Here is a 24,114-nt window from a genome sequence, read left to right on the forward strand (position 1 = left end):
CAAGCAGTTTTTTTTTTCCCCAACAACAAACAGCTACACTTTAAAAATAGTCAGTACCAGTGTTGGGGTCAAGGGATAACAAAATTTCAGATCATGGTGTAAATGCAAAACAGTGACCTTAAGCAACAGCTTTACTTTCCAGAAGAACTGAATAGCACCTTACAATTTCTCAAAAGATAACCCAAGATGTATTTAAGAAATAAATGTCCTTCCATAGACAGACAGCAACAAGGATTTTTTAAGAGCTTTTTTGAAGTAAAATCCTCTGATTATGTTTTTTTTGTTTGTTTGTTTTTAAACTATCCTGTTAGATATGTCGTACAGTACTCAGAAGGTGGCGTTTTTCATTATTGTTTTCACTAGTTCATTTTCTGGTTGGTTTGGATTTAAGAGATCCATTTCAGTATCTTCTATCATATTTCTAAGTGTCACTCTGCACAAACCGGATATTAGTGACACGATTTATGTACCTCAGGAAGGTGAAAAATGTGAGTATTGCCAGAAGCTAGTGAAGACAATATTCTGACCGGTAGTTGGACTCCATGCACAGGATGAACAAGAGATGACACAGTTCCTTCCTTCAGGGTCCTGATATCTAATCTGGGTGTCTGAAAAATGAAACTTCGAGGGTACAAAAGCACATGAACAAGCCAGAAGGAAGTCATTTTCTGATAGTTCCGCTGCACAAAACTGAAATCTGTTGTTCTTATTCTCCACTATTTCATGGATAAACAGGAAAGCAGGATTTGATATAAGTACATTTTATGTATTGCTGTATGACTTACTAATGCCATTAAACCAAAGAAGATATTTGTGAAAGAAATACATTAGAGACTCAGTAAGCATTCCACTTCTTTCGAAGAAGTATTTGAACGATGATTTAAGGAAAGACAAGCAAAATTGGCTGAGCAGAGAGAAATACAAGTGTAAAAATTATGAGACTGGCTACTTCAGCAACCCCACAACACGTAGCATTTTGTTGAATTAACATAACTCTCCATTGAAGTTACATTATGTAACCTCATTGAAATACTCGTGAACACACAACACAAGAGAATAAAAAGGAACAACAGATTAGAGGAGAAGCCTAATACAGCATTTCACTGTAATTTGCTAAATAACAGAATATAAATGGATCAGATTATGCATCTTGTCTGTGTTCAGCATCAAAACAGATCTTGAAGTGACATTGCTTCCCTGGAAAATACATCACATATCTTCAAGATAATGGCAGTGGCCAAGTCCACACCTCTACTTTAACGTAAAATTAAGTCTTTACCAAAGCAAAACACTCAGCAGTGAAAAAATGAAATCTGCTTGCAAATGTAGTTAAATAAAGACTGAGGTGATGAAGTCAATCATCAAGGAATGATAACCTAAAAAATAAGTATCAGTAAAGGTCATTTAGAACAGCAATATTTTTCTAGTCCTGAATATATGAAAATTCAACAGCAGCATTTCTCATGCTAGGATATTTCAAAGTTAGCATCATGTTGTTATCCACAGGCACCACCTTTAGAATCTTTTACAGAAACATCGGCATTTCTTAACAGAACAGCCTTGTAATGTTTTTCTGACACCCTCACTAAGTGTGGCACAAATTTCCACTTCCACCTACTTGCTCTAAAAGATTCTGAAAACTCTTTTGTTCCTTAGTCATGCAAGGTAAACTGATTTAAGTGTATCTGAAGACAGGAAGCAGCAAACTATGTTAATGAAGCAGGATTAATTAAAAAGAAAAAAGAAAAAAAAAAGGTGCCGCTAGAGAAAAAGTTACTTATTAGCACAATAGCTGAGGCCAACTGATGGGGTCTGAACCCTACCTGTGTTCAGAGGAAATTAACCAGATTGTGGATGCAACGTTGTAATGGAGACAAAACCTTCGTACCCAAATCTCCAAATCAAATCGCTTGGTCAGTGACATTAAACTCATAGTTCAGAATAAGCACCTTCTCCAATTGCAGGGGGCTACTTCAAGCACAGCAGTAGATTTTACCACAGAATTAGAAACACAAAACAGAGTTTTATATAAATGACACATAAACCTCTATAATTGGAGTAATCTGCATTCTTGCAAATTGTGGTATTGACTGGGCACATGGATCGTGACACCTTTGTTTTCAAAGATTTATCAAGAACGGGAGTTTTAAACAAAACCTAATCTCAACATACATAATACAACAGTTAGGAGTAGGTCAGCCTTCAGGATCCAAATCTTGCTAGCGTGCTGCATAAAACCAAGCATTACATTGATTATTTCAAGCAAATTAGAAGACAGACTAACCTGTGGCTTAAAAAGAAACTTTGTGGAGTCAGGTCAAAACCTCAGGCGGTAGCAAAGGAAAGACAAAGAGAGGCCAAAGATTGAGCATGAGAGGATAAATTAGTAATAGGGGAAAAAGGAGCAAAAACATGTTAAGAGGAATTGGCATCACGCTTCTTCCAAAAATACAACGAGCTCACCTTATTTCTGAGATACACACAAACAGGTAATAGTTATCTGCACCATTCCAGTTCAAAGCAAATCACAAAATGAAAATTAATGTGATTGCAAACGAGCACCTCATAATTTTGGGAAAACAAGGATCTCGAGATTTAATTCAGCTGCTGTTAGAATCAGTGCTGCCTAATCCTTTTTCCTTTACTGAACCTAAGTTTGGTTCAGGTCTGTTTGAAATGTTAACTAATATAATTTGATAATATGGCAAAAAAATGGAAAAATGGATACGTTTTCAGCAAAGATATTAACAAATAATGCACAAAATAAAGATTTACTTCTTACACCTAACCATCACTGAACCAGGAGTAATCTGTTACAAAATTAACTGCTGTTTAGACAATTAATTCTAATTAGTAATATTAAATGCATTCACATTTATTTACTCATGAGCTGGAAGGGTTAGAAAGGAGTCTGTCCATGATATATTGATCCTCCTTGTGCTATGAGAAGAATGCTAAAAAGACTTCAGGTATTTCTAAGTTTATTAATAAATTCACTACTTTTTCTATCAGAGGCAATTCCCTTGTATAAACAAAACACCAAGAACAGTACCTGTACCCATAAACATGTTCATTTAAGCAAAAGCTGAAGTTTCATTTTGGTTACCAAAAACTGTAATTTGCCCACCTTTCCAAAAAAATGTTTACTATAAACAAAGGCACTTACATCAGATAAATACTGCTTTCCAGTTATATAATAAACACCAATTAGTCGTTTTAGTTTGAGAAACTTGGTCAGTTATAAACATATTAATTTTATCCAAAGTTTTCTATAACATTTTAAGTTATATTTGTTCATAGTTGTAACAGCAGGTTAGTAGCAGTTAAGTGATGAACTGCAATTATACTTTGTTGAGGAAGGGTTACAAACAAAACAGCTTCACATTAAGTAGTTTAGTAGCAAGTATTAAACAAACCAATGAGTTAAAGACAAACTTTGCCCTCTGAGAAGCTAAATGAAAAAGCAACAATAAAGCTTACAGAACTTAGCTCGTACAATTTGCCTTGAAGGCGGTAGATTGGTTCCCTGAAATAGCAAATTGCAAAAGTAAAGTTTTATTTCAGAAACATTTTCTCATTCTTTTCAACTCCAAACAATTAACTTACAAACATCTGTTTATTATCCTTAAATAAAAGGTTCAGCAAAGCCCTTATATCAATAAGTAATCGAGTTGCAACATATAATTTAAAACTCCAAGCTGCTTCTCCACTTCTTTAGAGAAGAAACATTCACTTAATTAAAAAACCATTCATTTTATATGTGTATTTTTAAAGAGTCAGATAACTGGTCGATTTTCCTTTTAAGGGACACTCCGAAGTGATGACAGTTGTTGTGTTTGACACATGTTCCGGCACAGCTAGATAAGAAGGAAGTCTCTCCTCAGATGGGAGAGACAAGTCTTTGAAGCCATTTCAGTGTTTAGACCTTTCAACTTTTTTTCGTTTTAGCCCAAACCATGTATTACATCAAAAATGCCACTCATGCTAGCCAGACTCTGGGGGATCATCATATTCAAGTTAATGAGATTACTGTGACTAACATCTTAAAAAATAACTAGCAATTTCTGGGTGGGAGGAATAGGTTGGGTTTCCAAGCCCAAAAACATGATTGAGTTTTCAAAAAGTGCTAGAACTCTGATCTAAAACAGCACAGTAGGAGATTTTCTGAAATCACAAGCTTAACACTTAATGCCCATATTTGAAAACCTTAACTTTTCACATTACTCACGAAATCATCAGGAAGACATTCAATGTGGGTAACTCATTATAAAAAAGTTTTTTTCCCCACTATTTTTTTTTTTTTATATCCCTTTAAAATGCGTGCTATTTCCATAATATTTTTTTCCAGTTTAAGACTTTGCAAAACCCTCAAATTGAGCAGAAATCCTCAAAGCTGTAGCATTTTCATTTATTTTTTTTAATTTCATATTAAAAAAAGGATTGATCCTTTGAAGTACCAAGCACCCCTGGCCTGCACAAAAGCAAAGAATGAAGCAAGGCTCAGGAGCACTTAGCACCTTGCAGAATCAATCCCATATCATTATGGAATCAAAAGAAATGACCAACTGATTTTATTAATGAATCTCAGTGAAAATGGCAATTAATTTCAGACCAACAATCAGTTATTTTTTGTTTCCTTTGAGAGAGGACAATGGTACACAGTCAACATCTTCGTGGGGCCAACTGAAAGCTTTCAAAAGACGTAAAAGCAAAAATGCTTTTGCGTGCTGAATTGCCCCTTCGTTGCTACTAAGCTGTGAACATGTGAGAACTAGTAAAAATAACTGTATGACAAAGCACACACAAGCAAGTACTCACCAGTGGTTTGGATTCTGAAATTCACAAGTTCGCAGTTAATGAAAAAATACATTTGTGTGTAACATGAAAGATTTGATGTGTTAAATGGCATGGGAGGGGAGGCACCAAACAGCAGTGCAAACAGTAGCGAGTTTTTAAACAATAAATGATGATAACAATGAAAGTCAGGTGGCTCTGAAAACTTCAGTAAAAAGGAGATGATGATGCATTTTATATATGTTTCAAGCAGAAAAGATAAATTATGGATGTACAAAAAATAAACGCAGCCAAGAAAACCAGACAGCTGGGATTAACTTGCACATGCCATTATCCATTCTCTGTTAAGGTGCCTACCTGATTTCCCACTGCACTTTTGTTAACCTGACTGCTTCTTTGTTGGGCACTAAGGAAAGCAGAGGAAAAAAGTTATACTGAAGAAACTCAAAAACTAAACCAGTTCCTGAGCAGCAGATTTTAGTAGTAATAGTTCCTTATGATTCCAGCACAGAAAGTGAGTGTAACAAAGATACACAATAAAATCATTGCATATAGGTGCATTTTACAACTACTTTTCTTACTTAACGTACTTACTCTTGCATGGACATTTGCCTGCTTAGCACAGAAGAGATACGCACACCTGACAGCTCCTACTAATCATCTCCTTTTGCAACAACATCCTACTTACATCGGTAAAGGTTACTAAAAGCACAGGGAAATTATGGCTCATGGGGGGTAACTTTGGAAACATTAGCCTCTATAAATATTAGAAAAGAGGTGAAAAGTGAGACATTTCTGTTATTTAGAGCAGTACAACAAAATCCTCCCCTGCTGGAAGCTTCTTAATAGCCTTGTCATGACAGTTTGTTTTGAATATTATTCTAATATTTATATGCACTGTGAGGGTGTAAATATAGCCAATGGATGAAGCTGTCATAAAGTTGGTTCAAAAAGCTGGAACCTTGTAAGAGCAGAGCACATTCAAAATTAAAACATTTTAAAAATATTTTCCTCAATGCTTGAACTCTGGTAATGTCAACTTCTGAAACAAAACACACTCCTGTCTCAAACACACAAGTTGCCATTAATTCTAAAAAGCTCTGTGTTATGCGGCTTCTAAGTATTAGGCTATACAATTACAATATCGCTGGAAAGAGGGAAAAAGTGTTCAAGCAGCAGGCTTTGCTACACAACTACCAGAGCAGCAACCGGTGACAGCAAGTTTTCTTTGGATTAGATTATACCATTTCAGCAGGCATTAATTAACTGACGAAAGAGCATACGTATCAGATCATCTACAAACACTCCTCTGAAAGAGTAAGAAAGAAAGATGTGCTTGGATCACAGCCTACAGGCCCAAGGCTGAAACTACTTTGTACACAGCTGCTGATCCAAAGAATTGCTGGGGCACCAAACTCATCTCTGTCCCAACTCTGATCGTGCCTTTAGGGCCATAATCTATCAAACTGGCAGTCTACATGTTGTCAGGGAGAAGATCCGCAACCATGTTTATTCCATGTGCCTATTTACTGGGCTTAGCTCTCAATCACCCAGATACTTCTGACCAAATGACAGCGCACGTCTCCAGTACATCATCTGAATTGCATCAATTTGGGTCCATAAATTACGATTAAATAACCTGCATACAGAAAATACAGCACTAATCCCTCACGAATTCTCATCTGTTGTTCGAGAAGCACATATAATATGGCTTTACAAAACCTAATTGCCATTCTTTGGGTGTTCTTTTTATTCTCCCCCCACTTCACTGCCTTAGGGAGGCTAATTAAATAGACAACTAACATCATACTAAAAAAAACCCACATCTTTTAGCAATAGCCCAGCAACTGGTTCTTTATTTACTGTTCTAAATACAAATTACCCTTCACGTAGATTGAATCACGTAGCTGTGTTTGAGTTACACCAACTGGAAACAAACCCAATCCCAACATTTTACCACTCATTCTGCTAAATGTGACAAGTATTAATATTCTTAAGATTTCACCCAAAAGAAATAAAATCAAATCATAAGTACACAAAGCTGTTCTAAACATTGGCTTTCTTAAATCTTTCTGAAGTACTGTACCTGCCTTAGGCCCCGCAATGCTTCAAGGTGAATTGAAATACCTTGTGCTCATTCTTATGAACAAGATTCACAGGACTTACACTTATAAAACACGGCAGTCACAGGAGACAGCTGTCTAGGAGACTCAGCAAACCAAAGGAAACACTAAGGAATCTGAGGAAGCTACAGTTCGGGATGTTTGGATACTGCAGAAGCCCGTATGCTACCCAGATTTATTTCTTTTTCAAATTCTAACATTACTGCTACAACAACACTATGATTACAGGCTAAAATCTGTATTTTCTACTGTTTAGCTCATAAATAAGTTTTACACTTAAAATTGTTCTCAGTTAATCAAGCTTTCTCTCCCAGTGGATCACAAGTCAACAAAAAACACTTGCCTAGCCATCAATTTCAACCCCTGGAAAGACTTGCTTAGACTTAGAGTTATTAGTGAACCTCAGGGGAAGGCCATTTGTTACCTGCTTACACCTCTTGCACAGGGGCTGGGGATTTCCACATGTCTACTGGCAGAAGAGGAAGAAGCTTTCCCAAGAAACTGAACTTGGACATTTTAACTCCTTGGAAAAGGTGCAGCACTGAGAACCACAGACTGAACTACAGGCTCAAGCAACAGCATCTCTGAAGGTTTTATTTCCAGGGGAGAGACATACTGAAATAGCTCCAGATGTACCTGGCACTCCACAGTCCAAGGCTATAAAACATGGGAGGCTCCAACTTGACACAAGGAAATATCTTTTCATAGCAAGGAGAGACAGGCATCAGAACGGGCTGTACAGAGTAGCTGGTAAATCTCTGTTTTTGGAACTTTTCAGGATCTGATTGGACAAAGCCCCAAGCAAACTTGTCTGAACTTAAACATCACCCCTCCCCTGAGCAGGAGGTTGGACCAGTGACTTCCCAAGGTCACAACACCCACCATGAATACATATGAAGTGTTTTTAGCAGGCTTTTTCCTGTCAGGAAAGGATGAAAAGAAGTAAATAGCAGGCAGGTTGTTGTCTTGACCTCTAGAAGGCCAGCTACCATTCCTACATCCTGCCTTTTGTCAAGAGAACTGATAGAGATATCCAGGACCTGCAAACAATATTAGAGAAAGTTGTTCAAACCAAACACAATCAGTGCTTGGCTTTGCCTTTCTTTTCCCTTCTCAGCATATTAATTTTGTGTCTTAAACCTTCAAGTCATACTGTCAAAGATGTAGGCCTTCGTTTACAGCGCTAACTAGACTAGCCCAGAACATAACAATCACTCCAGTGCCAAACTTTGTTGCCAACACCACACATCGATGAAACCTGTTATGATTCCAAATGCTCTTATGGCAAATGAATACGACTGAAGAAACATTTATTCTTCAAACTGTGCCGGCACCTTTATCATTTTGACTGGTGTCAAAGTGCTGGTATGAAGTTCCTGAGGAATAAAACTGCTGGAAGCTGGGCAGGACGTTATGGAGAATATTCTCATAGTCTTTTCAATCAAGCGAGGACATCATCAAACCGGGTCCTGGAGACTATTCTGTTACTATTACCTTCTAGAGCCAAACAGCAGGCACACTTCAAATTCAGTGACATCTATTACTCTGAATAAAACTGTTTCACATGGAATCACAGCTCCCAAAATACGTATTAGCAACAATACAGCAATACCACCAATAACACACATTTCCCTGGTCCTAAAACAGATACAGCAAGGGCATCAGCTCTAAAGCTGCCTCCTGAGACTGATGTGATCCCAGGCCAAGATATAAGCTTCAGTGAACCCAGGCTTGTGAACAAGGGTAAAGAATCCCCAGCAAGCGTAACAGAGTTTAGCACTACACATACTGAGAAAAAGCATGGTTCTGCATATTTGGGACTTTGTAACTTGCATCTCCACTGTCACACCCAAGACTTCTGTTTTGAACTTAGTAAAAAAGCTCTGACAGCATCTTTATACCAAAGTATCCATATACATACTTTGCAAAGCCAATGAAGTCTTCATGGTTGGTGTTGATGTAAGAAACCTGGATATCAATCAGCAGCAGCACCTATTAGGGGAGACAAGAGACCAAAACAGAATGAGTGACGTGGAAGAGTGAGACTGAGGAAAAGGAAGGCAGAAAAGAACAAAACTTTGAGTTTTCTGCATTATTAAATATTCCTTTCATAATTGTTCATGCCCAAAGCAACAGTATTTTATAAATCCCACCACTTCTGTTTGTATGCTTGTTTAATTAATTAGACTACAGAAGAGCTTAGCCTCTTCCCCATATTTTTTTTCACTATTTTGGCCTTTGTACACTTCACTAAGATCACCTATACCTGATCAGAAAGAGTTTAATAATATGCAACACGTTTCTGTCATTTAAGCAAAATCCTGTCTACTGGTACCATTGCAGCCAAGCCAGCAAAGAAACAAACTAAGCTAAAATCAGGAGGCCATCATTTCCTTTAGGTACTACATAAAAAAGTGGTATGTAAGCTAGCCCTGTCCCAGAAAACTTACAGTCCAGGTACTAAGCAGGCAGTCTGGTGCACACACCAGGCTCGAGAGATGGGCTAGTCAATGAAATAACAGAATGAATGGTTTGCGAAAGAGAAATGTTTCAACTTACTACTTGCTGATCCTTCTAGATCCCAGAGACAGAATTTAAATCAAACTTTATAATTTAACCAGGTAAAGAACTTGCTAAGACATTAGAGAAGACCCACTCCCCACCTCTGCTCAGCTTCTTGAACATACAGGAGACTGAAGGAAGCCATGATTTGACTTTCCCCCATCTTTCCATTTTCCATTTATCAGCAGGGAGCAAGGAAAAAAGCTATTGCCACCACCACAGCCACCAAATTTCTTACAAAATCTTGCTGAATGACGTAAAAGAAGAAGCCTTTTATTATCTTCTTCCCACTCCTATCCAAAGCTTCATAACCAAAACTAATAACATCAAATTGTATAATTACCCAATCCACTATCCATACTGATGCCCCTGAGGCATCAACTTATCAGTAAACACTATTGTCAGACTGTGATAGTAAGAACACTTGGATGGATAAACCTCAGTGACAATAAAGTATGAATTTTACTTTTATAAAACATTGAAATAACAATTACTTTATTGGAATACAAGGCTCTCCTTACCTAACAAAGAAATCCCACCAAGTAGTTTCCAATATGAAGCCCAAACTTCTACATGCTTATTGTGCCATATCAAAGCATCCCACTACTGTGGTTTTGAACAAGACCTAAACTCTAAGACAGTAACTTCACTTGGATCTGTCCCTTCAGCATTTAGTCTCCTCCAAGTGTCCGGTTATTTCTGCACAACTCCACAAACACAGCATCGCTCCCAAATTCTTCACTACTTACAAATTCTATTTAGTCTCATGCACGGCAGAAGATAGCAGGGATTTGGGTTTAGCTCTAACCTCCAAAAATATCCTCACTAGCATTTTGATTTATTAAGGGTAACTGTTAACAGCATAAATAATGATGTGACTATGTGACAATAACCTATTTGACCAATTTTTGGCATTTACAGAAAGGGGGTATTTTGTACTTTGTTCTGGGAAATTGCCAGGTATGCGCACACAATGAAGAACAGAAAAATAAGAAATAAAATTTTAAGTAATTTGTATCTTCTTCCAAATTTTGAAATAACTGGATGTGCTAACTAGAACTCTCTGCAAGCACAAGCCCAGCAAATAAGTTTTTCAAGATGATTTTTAAAGACTACATGCACAGAACAGTTTAATGGAAATGAAGTAGGATATGCTGCACAGCTCACTAACTAGCGAGCCAGGAGACCAGAACTGCTAAGGAGCCTCTCTTTCCCAAATACTATTGTTGTCACAATCTTTACTCCCTAGACAATAATTCCCATTTCCACTCCCAGTGGATTTTCTCACATGTAGTCTAAGCTTTACAGTTTCCTGGATTTGGAGTGCTCAGCTGCATGATCAATGTCTTAGAAACATTTCTCCAAAATGTATTTATTTATTCTTAACTTCAAGGAAAATTACAGTCAGAAAAGCTGTACGTCCATGAACCTGGAAAGGTGCTGATGAACAAACTCTTGAAACTCTGAGTTTAAAATACCACAGTCAGAAGTTATCAGCTTTATAGCAGTCCCTCTGTCCTTTAGAGGGGTTATGGGAGAAGACTTGTTGTTGCTAATTTTAGAATCCAAAGGAGGGATTACTTTTTAATCTTCAGATTTGAGATACTGCTTTTCAAGGTACAGAATAGCCCTCAGGAGTCAGTTCCAGTGGTTCTAAGCACCTTAAGCCTGCCAACATGGCCAGAGGCAGCAGGGCCACGTTGCTCAGTTCAGCCTATGTGCTTTTGCTACTGTTCAGCAACACAGAACTTCAGCAGCAATGCTTGCCTGAACTCACACATCCTCTACGTGGCTTGTCACTCCTGCAAGAGTTCTAGTGCAATCGCTTGTTGGCCTCACTGTGATTAGAGCATGGGATCAGTCTCTTAAAAAAGCCTGAAAGCAAAGCATTAAAAAGGGCTTGATATTTCTGTGTGCATTTGTTGGATCATGAGTCATTTCCCCACAAACAGCTGTTATAGCACAGCTAAGACGATGGCCTGCTGTGGCACAGGAATGATCACTAAACCAATGCTGCCACTGGGGCCTGGTATCCTTAAGTCATGTCTTGAGCTGACTGGATACAAGGTACCATCGTCTGGAGGCAACGTGCCCAGTTGTGTAATGCTGTTTCTGAGCCATCAGGCCCTGGTATAAAGAGGCAAGTTGCATTAGCCTGAATGTAACTCTGGAGCTGGGCCGCGTCCAGCCAGTTCATGGAACGAGCAGGAGAAACGAGCTCTTTCTGCCCATGGCCCGATTCACAACCACAGGCACTGAGACAAAAGCATCTCCCTTTCGTCTTCAGCATTCATAATGCTTAATGGGGGAAAAAAAAAGGAAGAGGAAATGAGAAGAAACTCAGAACAATTGGAGAAATGTGTCTTGGTTCTACGTAGATACTGAAGAGAAAACAGGATCAGAGCTTGCCTGCAGATGCCAACTGTCCTGAATTAAGCTATGATATTGATTAACTGACTCACCTTTTTCATTTTACAGTAATTCCCAGAGCTCTATGCCTGGAGTTTCACCAAGAGGGACAGAAGAACTACAGTCATTTTGTTAAAATAAAGCAAGCAAATAAATTTTTCTTTCATCTTTCATTACTTTCCTGTGTAAGGAGCATGCTCACTTCCAAGAAGCACACAAGAAGCACAGTAGAGTGCAAGATGATGATGAACATGTGACAGAGTACTCAGATCCCCACCATAAATTATAGGAATGCAAGGCTTACTCTAAATTACATTGTTTAGCTGTCACTAAGAATCAGGACATCAGCCTCCTTCCTGGGTCACAGTCTCTACAGGCATTGACAGGGAGAGGATGATTGATACCAGCTCTGTACTGCCAGCACCTCTCCTTGCTACCTCCATGCCCTCTTGAAAGGCCAATTAAGATTTTCTATAGCAATTAGGATTTTCTAGTCTCCTCTGTCAAACCTCAGTGGTAGAAGAGCAATTTCGCCCCCGTTCCCAAGTGTAGCCTGCTGCTGCAGAAATCTTTCATTATCTTACTTTACTTTATATGTAATAACTTTCTTCCTCCAAACATTTCCCTGAACATTTCCTTAAATGTTGTATATGCTCTCACCTGATCCTTCGTCTTCTCCTCTCTTTCACGAATATAGCCAGCAACAATTCTTTCTGTTTCCTCACACAGCCTTGGATATGTTGCCAGCTGAAAAGCAAAAATAATACAAATTTACAGCTGCAGGGTGGCTTCAGTAGAATACAAACAGAGAAACCTCCACTTCTCTCTCTGCAGGAAAGGCATTATAAATTCTTGGGCTAACTATTAAATAGACTAAAAAGCAAGCCTTACTTGCTATTAATGGTGATTTTCTAGAGAAACTGGAGGGACCTAAACCCTTACATTGTTTCTGCACTTTTGTTCCACAACACATTGAGAAAAGGACATTTGGGACATAATCGTTTGGAATAAAAGCAACTGCAACATTGAAATCTTAATACTTTCAGCTCTTTTATCCAAATACAATGCAACTCTCTCTTAAATATAAAGAGAAAAGACAGGATTTAATCCACAAATGTATACCAAGAATAGCACACTGCTAAGAGAGCAAAATATCAATACAGAAAGAAAGCAATCACGTAAAACTAAAAGAAAACCATCTTTAAACACTGTAATTACAAGGCGTGGATGAATCAAGGTGTGATAAAAAACATCCAGACTTTTGCTGTATCTAATTATTATGAATTTGGGGGGGGGGGAAGTTGTGTATTCCAGCTTTTGGTTTGTGTCAACTGTTATTACATTAGGAAAAAAAAAAAACATGGAATTGAATACCTGATAGACCATCTGTTGTATCTAGAACTGTGTTGTCACCCAGCCCTAAGGCTCATTAACAATGGCAACTTAAACTATTGATCTATTTTGAAGTCATTGTTTAGAATTAAAGCTTCAGGTGATGAAAAAAGAGGGAAGAGATCAGTCTCTTCAATAACAAGAAGAAGTGCCTATACTACAAACCCCCATGTAGAAGTGCATATAGACATGTACGCAGATCTACACATTGTACTTAGAAAGGAAGAGAGCTACGTGTACAGAATCTGCATATTTCAATCTACTTTAAATCATTAACAACTATTTATCATTGATCTTCACTACCTAACCTAAATGGTCTCTTTCCATTACAGGGATAAAAAACGAGTTGGAAAAATGAGCTGAGTAACAGATCTTTCTAACAATTCACAATTAAAAATAATTTCTTTTCCCAGGGTGGCTTCTCATTACTAAAGATGAATTATTTGTAAACATTGAGAATTATAAAATAAATTTTAGTATCATAAAATGATTTGATAATAATCATAATTGTAATACCATAAAACGTAAAATCATACATTTGTAAATATTACAAATCATATATTAAAAAACATTTAGATGCAATGATGCAACACAACTTGTCACAATCTAAGCAATCCCACTCAAAAGTAGCGGAAGGCTCCAAATGCAGATCTGGGATAAGAGGTTAGGAAGGGCTGACAGCACTGCCTTTCACCTTAGCTTGTCATGTCCCTTGAATACACCCTACAATCGACACAAAGCTCCAGGGAAACTAATGGAAAGGCATCGCATAAAAGTACTTTTCCTAAATATATATATTTTATATATATATATATATATATATATATATATATATATATATATGTATATATATATATACATATACACACACATTCTAAAGCAACGTGCATAAGAGTACTGTAACAAAGCCTCAACAGCTAAAGCACAAGTCATCAACCATTCCAACAGAAGGATTTACCTGACATTTTACCTGACTGCCTAAAAAACTTTGAGAGAAGAGCTTCCCATGCTGCACTACCTTATTCCTTGTTAATTATGACAAAATGGACAAAAAGATATTAACAAATTTTTAACTGGTTAGTACATTCATCTATACATCTCTAAGTTGTTCACTTATCCCACTTAACTACTCCAACTTAGATATTCATAGTGGCTGCAGTATTACCAATAAATTGCATGCTGGAATAGTCCAGAAGACAAATTAAACAAAAGAAAAAAAAAAAAGCAAAACATAAGCTGGTATATAACACTTAAACACTAAGCACACTCTAAAAATAATGCTATGCTGTGAGCGTGCTTACTCAAGAGCAAGTGAGCAGGGAACAATTTATACCAAAAACCAGTTTATCAGCCTTGTGGTGAAATGTCTTAATGCCTCTCTCTTGTGTGTCTAACTCCAGAGCAGTACTCTAAATAATTTTCAAGTTTCTAGCTCTTTGAAGGCTCCACCTTGTGGCAACATCTTTGCATATCAGTAACAGCACTTTAAAACATCAGTAAAATGTAAGGGTAAGCTTAACCGATAGCACTGGGAAAAGACTCATCGCAATTAATTCAAGTGATATATCTTTCAAATTTAAAAAAAAAAAAAAAAAAAAAAAAACAGATCCAAATTTTGTGATGAATTCAATTCCCTATGGTCTCTGCCAAAAGATGATCATCCTTTCCTGTTTTAAGAAATAGCTCGTTTATCTCCTGAGTGATATAGAGCTGCATTATTCAGAGGAATGTAAAGATTATGGCAGGATATTTCTCAACAACTTCAGCATATCAGCGCTCATATCCCAGACCTGCTCCTGGACTTGCTACAAATAGGGTGCCCTGCATTCTGACAAGGTGAGAAAGACAAATGAACAAGAGGTGAAACAAATAAAAGTAGCCAGTTAGGTAAGAAATCTACAAGAGTCAACACTACCTAAAATATAACAGAGCAAAAGGAGAAAAGATAACTGACAGCCAACTGCTAATTGCCAATGTTCAAGGCAAGTAAGTAATATTCACAGATAACATCTTTCCTATGAAAAGGAAATGTGTCTGGGGGGAAAATACCATGTGTCCCTCTCCACATCAGTGAAGTACTCTCAACTGATGTCTGATCATTGCATTCACTCAGCTTCACATTAATACCTGACATGCTTCCTTAGTCCCACCTGAGCAGGGGAAAGTTTGAGGTTTTATTTTCAGACTATGGAACAACTTACGCATACGCTTCAGGAAAAACATTCCCAAACACTCATACTAACACTACGTTTAATTTTGATTAACCAATTTGATAAGCCATTACTATTGTAGGATAACAACTTTAATAGATGCATGCAATTTTCATATCAGGAAGCTCAATACTCAGCAGTGCTTTCCACATAAAGGTTTGACATTTCTGTGCAGCAGCAAGCTCATTTGTCAACACTAATACAAGGATGTACAAATACAAGGGAAATGAAGTCTACCTAGCATTTTACTTCTAACTTCTTGACAGCTGGACATCGTGAGTGTTGGGGTTGTTTATGAGAAAAGCCCAGGAGATTTTATGACTCCCTGATTTTGCAAAGAGGTACCACTCAATACAGAATGAGTATTTCTTCCTCCTTGATAGACCTCTCAACGCAGATGAGGCCTTTGTTCTAGAAAAGTTTCACTGTTTCTTCTTCTTATAAGCATTAAGAACAAAAATTTTCTAAGTACAATTTCTTTTTTCCTGATTTACATATGAACAGAGTTGCTGCCTACATTCCATTTGCAGCACCCATGAAAACATAATTATAAAGTGGAAGCCAGAGGGCAACTGCTGACTCAACAAGACTCCCATCAGGAGATGTACATACTCAAAACACAGGACTCAAAAAGAGAACATTTTCAGCATTATTTTGTTTTTGAGTATTGCGGAAGTTGAAACTATTTAGTTTTACTCTGTAAATAAACTAGCTCAAATCTCTTAAAACACCCTAGAATGCAAGGCACACTTTGTGTTAGCTACTATAATCATGCTCTACTTACGTTGCCAGATCTATTTGCAAGTTACCTTTTTAGTGCATTTCTTGACTGTGTTGATTAACTCTTGCATCACCAGATCCACGCTTTTTAAGCAAGGTCCTTTCAGCTTGACAATCTGTTTTTTAACAATAGCTTCAAATGCCATATCTGGAGTAAACAAACCTGTTCTGTGGACATGAAAGAATATGTGAGGTAGTAATACGTCCTGCAAGGTTTTTTTAACCTAGTTGCTCATCTACATTTTCAGAAGCTTAGAGCTGAATTATGATGATATCCCTATACAGTCTTCTGTAGAACTAAATTTGCTTCTTTCTCTTTAAAAATGAAAGCGTAGTTGTGTAGTAAGAATATAGAAGTTGAAACATGCCCTACTCTAGTACTGCAAAAAACTTCACTTCAAAAACTCTAAAAAGTATTGGAATAATATGGTGAAGCAGCTCCCCAAACCTTAGAGGTGAATGGCAGCACTCCATGTACAACCACTTGCAGAGTACGCCAGTAAGAATCCTATAGTTGCATTTCACTCTGCACTCACAACAGTAAATATGGTTCTGTTACCCGGAGTCATACATGGAGAATTTCAGTTTGCCATTGCACCGTATGTGAACTTATATAAACAAGCATCTCACAGAAACAGTTTTAAACAAACAGCCCTTACTTCTCTTTCAAACACTGCTTGCAAAGATCTAGCTTGACAGATCATAAGTTTTATAAAAAAGCAAACTTTAAAAACATGCCCAGAACTAATAGCTTGCCACCACAAATTGCTCATCTATACCTTGCCACCAATAAAACTGAAAAAGTTCAAATACTGTACCACAACTACTGGAATCATCTATTTGAGAATTTAAGAACTTAAAACACATATTATGGAAGCTGGCTGTAAGCCCACTGCAACATGATCTTTGATCACAACAACATTGTAACAGCTAGCAGGTAACAACAGTTGCATATGAATTCAATTTCGCTATCCCCAAGAAGAAAACACTTTGTCTTAGGAGTTTGTGTGCATGTTTTATGTAAGCTTCTTTGTGAATCTAACATCTTGTATCCTACCTAAGAAACAGCAAAGGCCTACCCCAGTATTTCAAGAAGTTAAACAAGAAAAGGAGGACAAATATGTCCACTCCCCTGGGACAAAAACTGCAGAGACAAAACTTCTCCAGAAGAAAGAGAACCTGTCAAAGAGCCCCTGTATTTTCATATTGCTAACATTGACAACTCCTTGAACAAGTTTTCATAATGAGACTGAAATTCCAGAAGATGCTGCCTGCCACAGTCCTGTCCATTTAAATGGATTTCTCATTGAAATGCAAGATAGCTCACCATCGTGCCTGGCCTTTAAACTTGTGCTTTCATCATGTGCTTTACAGAGGTTTCTGACTTGTCCAAAACTGCATTACTTCATAACTTTGTCTTTTTCTTAGAAGAACAAAGTTCTCCTCACAAACTAGACTCACAAACTCCTCAAGCAAGCCACTGCATCAGCGTTCGCCAAACCACGATCATTATAATGAAAGAATAGTTTCCCTAAATGTTTTGTTCTCCAGCAGTGATGTCCACCATGCATCAAAAAGTTCATAAAGGAGTTGCATCTGATATTGAATTAACTGGGTAGGGCGATTAAAAATTAGCAGAAAAGGGGCAGCTAAGAACTTCTCTGTGTATGCATGGTTACAATCAGTTACACCAATTTCAACAGCCTTCATGCAGTGGAAATCCTACGTTATATTGGAAATTAAAAAAAAAAGAAGTCATTGATTTTCTCTGTAAAATACTTTTCCAAAATTTCCAGGTAAATTAAACCTCTTCAGGCAAACCAGCTGATCAGCCCAAAATAGGTACCTGAAAAACAGAAGTGTGAAGGAGTGGAAGAAAAAAGTCAGCTGTTGGGAGCAGTGCCTTAGTAATGTAGTCTAGCAATCAGTAGCCAGTGTCTCCACAGGTTAAAGAAACCAAACCCTCTGCAACACGATCAGGCTTGAAAACATGGGAGCACTTGCCTGATACCATGTATGTTCTTGATGGCATAACTTATTTCTCTCCGCAGTTCTTTCTCATTGAACTCCATCTAGAAGAACAAAAGCATTTGAGATCAGATGAGGTCAAGTTCTGAAATAAAATAGAAAATATTACTTCTCCCTATATAACTGGAAGACAAGCAAGTTCAACTAACATACTGTTAATTTCTAAACACACTAAAGGCATAAGTATTTTAAAAATGTATTAACACTAAGGCTACAGACAACAATAAGGAGTGTTGGAAATTATTCACCCTTTTGGGTGAATCTTTTGGGATGTTTTTGCAGAGCATTCCAAAAAGAAACATGGAGTTGCTGGAGTAAGCCAGAAACATCATTTAGAGGATGCAACATTCTTTTTTTTTTTTTTTTTAAATAGGTGGAAGGAAGCCTATAAAAAGTGTCAAAGAATGCAGACTAGAAATACAGTGGGTTCACGGTGAGGGGAAAATGAAGTCACTGCAGTGAAAGAAAAGGTAAAAGAACATATAACAAGTCCATAAAAAACAGTTTACTTGTTCACAGACTACAAAACCACAGTTTTTTCTGTTATTCTGAGGATGGGTAAGCAAGAAGAGATGTATTAAGAGGAAAAATGTCATCTCTGAACACCGTATTTGCTTCTGCTTCACTTCCCCTCCCCTTCCCACTATGGAAAGGTGGGACTGAAAGCTGGCTTTGTCTTATGTTCCAAAAACAGGAAGTAGAAAAGCCAGAAAATAGTTATTCTCTATTACTCTAGTTTTAACAGGTACTAGCTATTTGAACACAGCAACCTGAATTTGCCACCCATAGCTTTTTCTTTGCCCCCCCTCCCCCCCCAACCAGAACAACAATGCCATTTGTGATTAAAAAATAAAAAAGCATGGAAAGTAGTAAGAACTATGAGTTTCATCATATTTTAACTACTGTATTTCAGAATCCTCAGCATCTCTCAGTACCCACAACTAGAAATGAAGCTAAATGTCTCAATCATCACTTGATGTAATTTCTTTTACAGTTAAAATCAAGTTCTTCCGAACAAACTTTGTCTTTGCTTTACTATGAACACAGGAATACATAAATAAAACTCAAAGAACACCACTAAGATGGATAAATACCTTCACTAGTTCAAAAGGGAAACGTTCATGGAAAATACGATTAATTTTGGCACCTCCTGAAAGTTCCAGCGTATCGACCTGATCTCCTGATCCTTCGATTCTTTTTTCAAAGTCCACTGAAAACTGTTGTACCATCCTACATTTCAAAGGGAGGAGAAAAAAGATACACTTCAGCACATCAACTATCAACCGTTACTTCAGTACTATGCAAGTATTATTGACTTAAAACACATTTAGGAATTTACAAGAGTATTTACAAGAGTTCATCCAGCTAAGTTGCCAATGCAGGTTGCTATACTTCTCTTTGCAAATCCGTTCCACCATACACTTACATCATTCTCTCTCACAGGACATAGCTCAGTATATACTATTTTCTTTCTTCATAGATTTTTTTTTTTTTTTTTTTAAATACTGCTTATGAAACTGTATATTAAAGTCAGCAACACATACAGCAGCATACCAGGCTACATCGTTGTTTTGCTAATGATCACAAAATCATAAATGCATCTTCTATTACATACATGCTATCCTATTTTATTCAGAAAAGAAAAAATGATGGCAGTCTTTGTAGTAGGATAAGCAAATACAAGTATCAATGTTTAAGCTATAAAACTTGTACTGTATGAATCGAAAAGCACTCATACTTAAATCATTACAAGAACAGAAGAGTTCAATAGGGCAGACCACCACAAGGAAAAAACTCCAATCTTATAGCAAGAGTTACCATCTGTGGAGAGCTCACTTCTCCACAATGACCCTTTGATCTTTCTAACGTCTTTCAAAAAGACACAGTCCAACAGCATGATGTGTATCAAGCCATTAAGCTGATCCAGTGCTGGCAGATCTTACAGTGGCAGCCAAGTTAGTTAACTTCCCCATGCCAAACAACTTGCCCAGGAGCCAGTACTAACAAGCCAACACATTAGCTATCAGTACCACAGACTGCAGTTTACTCAGTTGTGCTTAGATTTCTACATCAGAAGCACTTAGACATACATACATGTATGAGAATTCCTCCAGTTATGGAATAACCAGGGAGAGATTTTTTTTATTATTATTATTTTAAAAGTAAGCACAAGCATCTGGCCTAACATTTGAAGCAATGGATTCAGCCAAAAAGTAACAGTGCATATCATCTTTCTCAAACCTCAGATACCTATGCAGCCTGGGCTAACAAAAATTATGGAAACAGTGCAAGCATAGAGCCCCCCGAATCAATTTTTGAAGAGGACTGCAGAAAATTAAGACTATCTTACGGAAGAGAATCATAGAATATCCAGAGATGGAGGGGACACAAAGATCATCAAATTCAACTCCTGGTTCCACACAGGATCACCCCAAAATCAGACCTTATTTCTGAGAGCTTTGTCCAAACGCTTCTTCAACTCCAGCAGGCTTGGTGCTGTGACCTGTTCCAGTGCCCGACCATCCTCTTCAGCGAAGAACCTTTTCCTAACACCCAGCCTGACCCTCCCCTGTCCCAGCTCCATGCTGTTCCCTCGGGTCCTGTCACTGTCCCCAGAGAGCAGAGCTCAGCGCCTGCCCCTCAGCTCTCCTCATGAGGAAGCTGCAGGCCGCCATGAGGCCTCCCCTCAGCCTGCTCTGAACAAACCACATTACCTCAGCTGCTCCTCAGACATCTTGCCTTCCAGTCCCTTCACCACCTTTTTTTAACTCTTTTGGAGGTTCTCTAATAGTTTTGTGTTCTTTTTGTACTGTGGAGCCCAAAACAACACACAGTGCTCGAGGTGAGGCTGCACCAGTGCAGAGCGGGAAAATCCCTTCCCTCCTCTGGCTGGCAGTGCTGGGCCTGAGGCACCCCCTGGTGTGGCTGCCCCTCCCGGCTGCCAGGCCTCTCTACCCACAACAAAGTCAACAATTCCTCACAATTTAATATCATAGAATAAATAAGGTTGGAAAAGACCTCCATGATCATTTCATCCAACCACCCCCCTACCACCAATGTCACCCACTAAACCATGTCCCCAAGCACCACATCATCCAACCTTTCCTTAAACACCCCCAGGGACGGTGACTCCACCACCTCCCTGGGCAACCTGCTCCAAAGACTGCTCTTTCTGAGAAGAAATTCCTCAGGATTTCCAACCTCAACTTCCTCTGGTGCAACTTGAGGCCATTCCCTCTTGTCCTATCATCTACAAACTTACTCAAAACACTTTCAAGTCCTACATTCAAGTTATTTAAGAAAACATTAAAGAGAACTGGCCCTAAAATGGAGCCCTGGGGAACCCCACTAGTGACCAGCTTCCAGCCTGATGTAACCCCAGTTACTATAACCCGTTGAGCCCAACCCATCAGCCAATTGTTCACCCATCGTATTATGTTTTTACCTAGCTGGAGATTTTATCCAGAAGAATAGTGCAAGAAACGGTATGAAAAGCTTTACTGAAATCCAAAAAGATTACATCTAATGGCTTCTCTTGGTCAACTAGGTGGGTGATGTTTTCATGAAAGGAAATTTGCTTGTAAACAGGGTACGTGCAGGTAGTTTATTTTCTTATATGTATTATGGAACTTGTTATTGAGAATCAGAGGGAAGTTTCTAGCTGTGTTACTTTCCACAGACCAAATGAAAAGCAAGGAAAATTCTTACTGACAGAAGTTAATTTCTGCTATAGCACCTACTAAAATGAAGGTATTAGAAAAGCAGGATAATTTAGGCTAAAATAGATTTTTTTTCCTTTAGGCAGTGTTACAATAGGTGAACAACCCTAAGATGCCAGCAGCACTTAACAAGTCATAAAGTCAAATGTTTTTCTAGCAGCTAAATGACCAAATATACAGGTTGAAAAAAACAAAAACAAAACTGTGTTGTACTCTCCTAAAGGAGTCCTAGGTTATATCCTCAGGTTTTTCTTTCAACCAGAACATCTGAAGTAAAGTTACAAGGGACAGACTTAGGTCTATGTTTTCAGACCCAGCTGTTACAAAAACAAGGACTAAATCGAAGTCTCCAACTGGCTCAGGAAAGCCTCATTAGTTCAGGTGACCATTTTCCACTTATAATTAAGGAATGGATTCTGTCCAAAACTCACACATTTTCACAAGCCAATGCTATTACCATCTAAACCAGAGAACCCAGTGATTAATATCAGCTCCTGCAGGAAGGAGCTCTGTAACATAGGCGCACATCCTGTGGATTACTACCTACAACTAATTTTGATCTTGCTATCTTCGAATTCTTATGGATGGCCAAGTTTCCAGATCAGAAAAAGAAGCATTCCTTATTCTCTTTTCAAGCACCTCATCTTACAGATTTCTAACCATCTCCTCCCTTTGCCTGAGGTCATCTTTATGATAGGCTGAAGAATGCGTCCATACAATCAGAAGCAGTTTCTTACCTTCAATCATCTATGTCGCCCATCTTTGTATCTTTTCCTGTCCTGGTTTCTCTCTTTCTATGACTGCTAATATTAATTTAGTGAAAACCTTGCTGGAAGTGGTTAAGTGTTCTGGAATACCACACACAAAATTCTTTAGAATTCACATACAGAATTTTTAGCCATATCCTAAACTTAAAATAATGTAAGTCCATTAGGGAAAAAAAATGCAAAGCAAAACAAACCTACAGACAGTGGAAAAACAGATGAAAGACTAGGCACTCACTGCAACAAGGCTTTCGTTTTTCTGGTTGGATCTTCTGGTCTGAAGTTTTTGTATACTTCTACTTCATGTTCTATAGAAAGCAGCTGGCTCTGGAGTTTGCTCCTGAAGGCAGGCAGGGTATCCCGAATATGATTGGTAAGTTGCTAAAAAGCAAATAAAAGTCCTTTTATGTTGTTAATAAAGATGAAAGCAAGGGCACAGCCATTTCCTTCTAACTGCCAAGCACATCAACTGTAACCTGTGCTAGTTTACCAGTGTAATTCCTTTTGATCTTTGAAACAGTGGAGACAGTTAAAGAACATCACAACACCCCTTTCACATACACACTATCTGGAGGCTTGAGAAACTTCTTGACCTTCTCACTCACTGAGTCCTGTTACAACATACTTGTTTAACTACACACTGAAGAGTTACTTTAATTTGAAACAACCTCAATCATAATAACTCAGCATTCTGATGCCACATCTATTTTGTTGATATTCCTAATTAAGTTTTGCAATTCCCTATACACTTGTTAAGCATGATGACTCCTTTACAGCAGCAAAGCAGTGTAGGACAAGGAATTCTGAGCATCCACAACCCTTTGAGAACAGTGACAGAAGGAAATACAGACATACAGAATACCCACTCAGCACTCTCCCACTACTTAAAAAAGTCACTTTCACATCATTTCTACTTCCTTCTATGAAGAACACTAAGGAGAAGAGATTTTGTCCTCATATTAATGATTATAGCGCTTTAAAAAAAGTTAAACTTAATTTTTGGCCAAAGAAGGTTCTATGACTGAAGAATAATGGTCTTCATTTGTGAAACCATACCTAAAAATATTAGAAAATAAACTGAAGGACAGTAAAAAAGTCTTATCAAAGCTGTAAAGGTTTAACATATCCCAGTTACTCTTGCAGATATATGCTGTAATGTCTTTAGACAGCACTATCAACTACCTGTACCATAAGTTTCTTGTGCATTATATCCATTCCTTGATTGAAACAACAATGGACTATGTTGTAAACCCTCTTCTCAATCCCAATCACACAGTCTATAAATAAATAATGTCAAATACCAAAGTATGTAAACTCAAAACAAAAGTTGTTC

General features: G+C 37.9%; 1 protein-coding gene across 6 annotated transcripts in view; it reads right to left on the reverse strand.

Moving 5' to 3' along the window:
- The window catches only part of DNM3 (dynamin 3), a 177,909-nt gene that overhangs the window by 126,152 nt on the left and 27,643 nt on the right, over positions 1-24,114 (reverse strand). For 4 of the 6 annotated variants that reach the window (XM_084527142.1, XM_084527140.1, XM_084527139.1 and 1 more), the window contains exons 7-14: positions 23,020-23,162; positions 19,393-19,528; positions 18,275-18,342; positions 16,300-16,438; positions 12,549-12,635; positions 8,839-8,909; positions 5,152-5,200; positions 3,497-3,526 (exon numbers count right to left, since the gene is read on the reverse strand). In XM_084527142.1, coding sequence (XP_084383268.1) covers positions 3,497-3,526; positions 5,152-5,200; positions 8,839-8,909; positions 12,549-12,635; positions 16,300-16,438; positions 18,275-18,342; positions 19,393-19,528; positions 23,020-23,162 — 723 coding nt within the window. The remainder of the gene's footprint in view (positions 1-3,496; positions 3,527-5,151; positions 5,201-8,838; positions 8,910-12,548; positions 12,636-16,299; positions 16,439-18,274; positions 18,343-19,392; positions 19,529-23,019; positions 23,163-24,114) is intronic. The other 2 variants (XM_084527141.1, XM_084527138.1) reach the window with 1 other exon arrangement.

The sequence above is a fragment of the Aythya ferina genome (genome assembly GCF_964211825.1).
Source record: "Aythya ferina genome assembly, chromosome: 8".
NCBI lineage: Eukaryota > Metazoa > Chordata > Aves > Anseriformes > Anatidae > Aythya > Aythya ferina.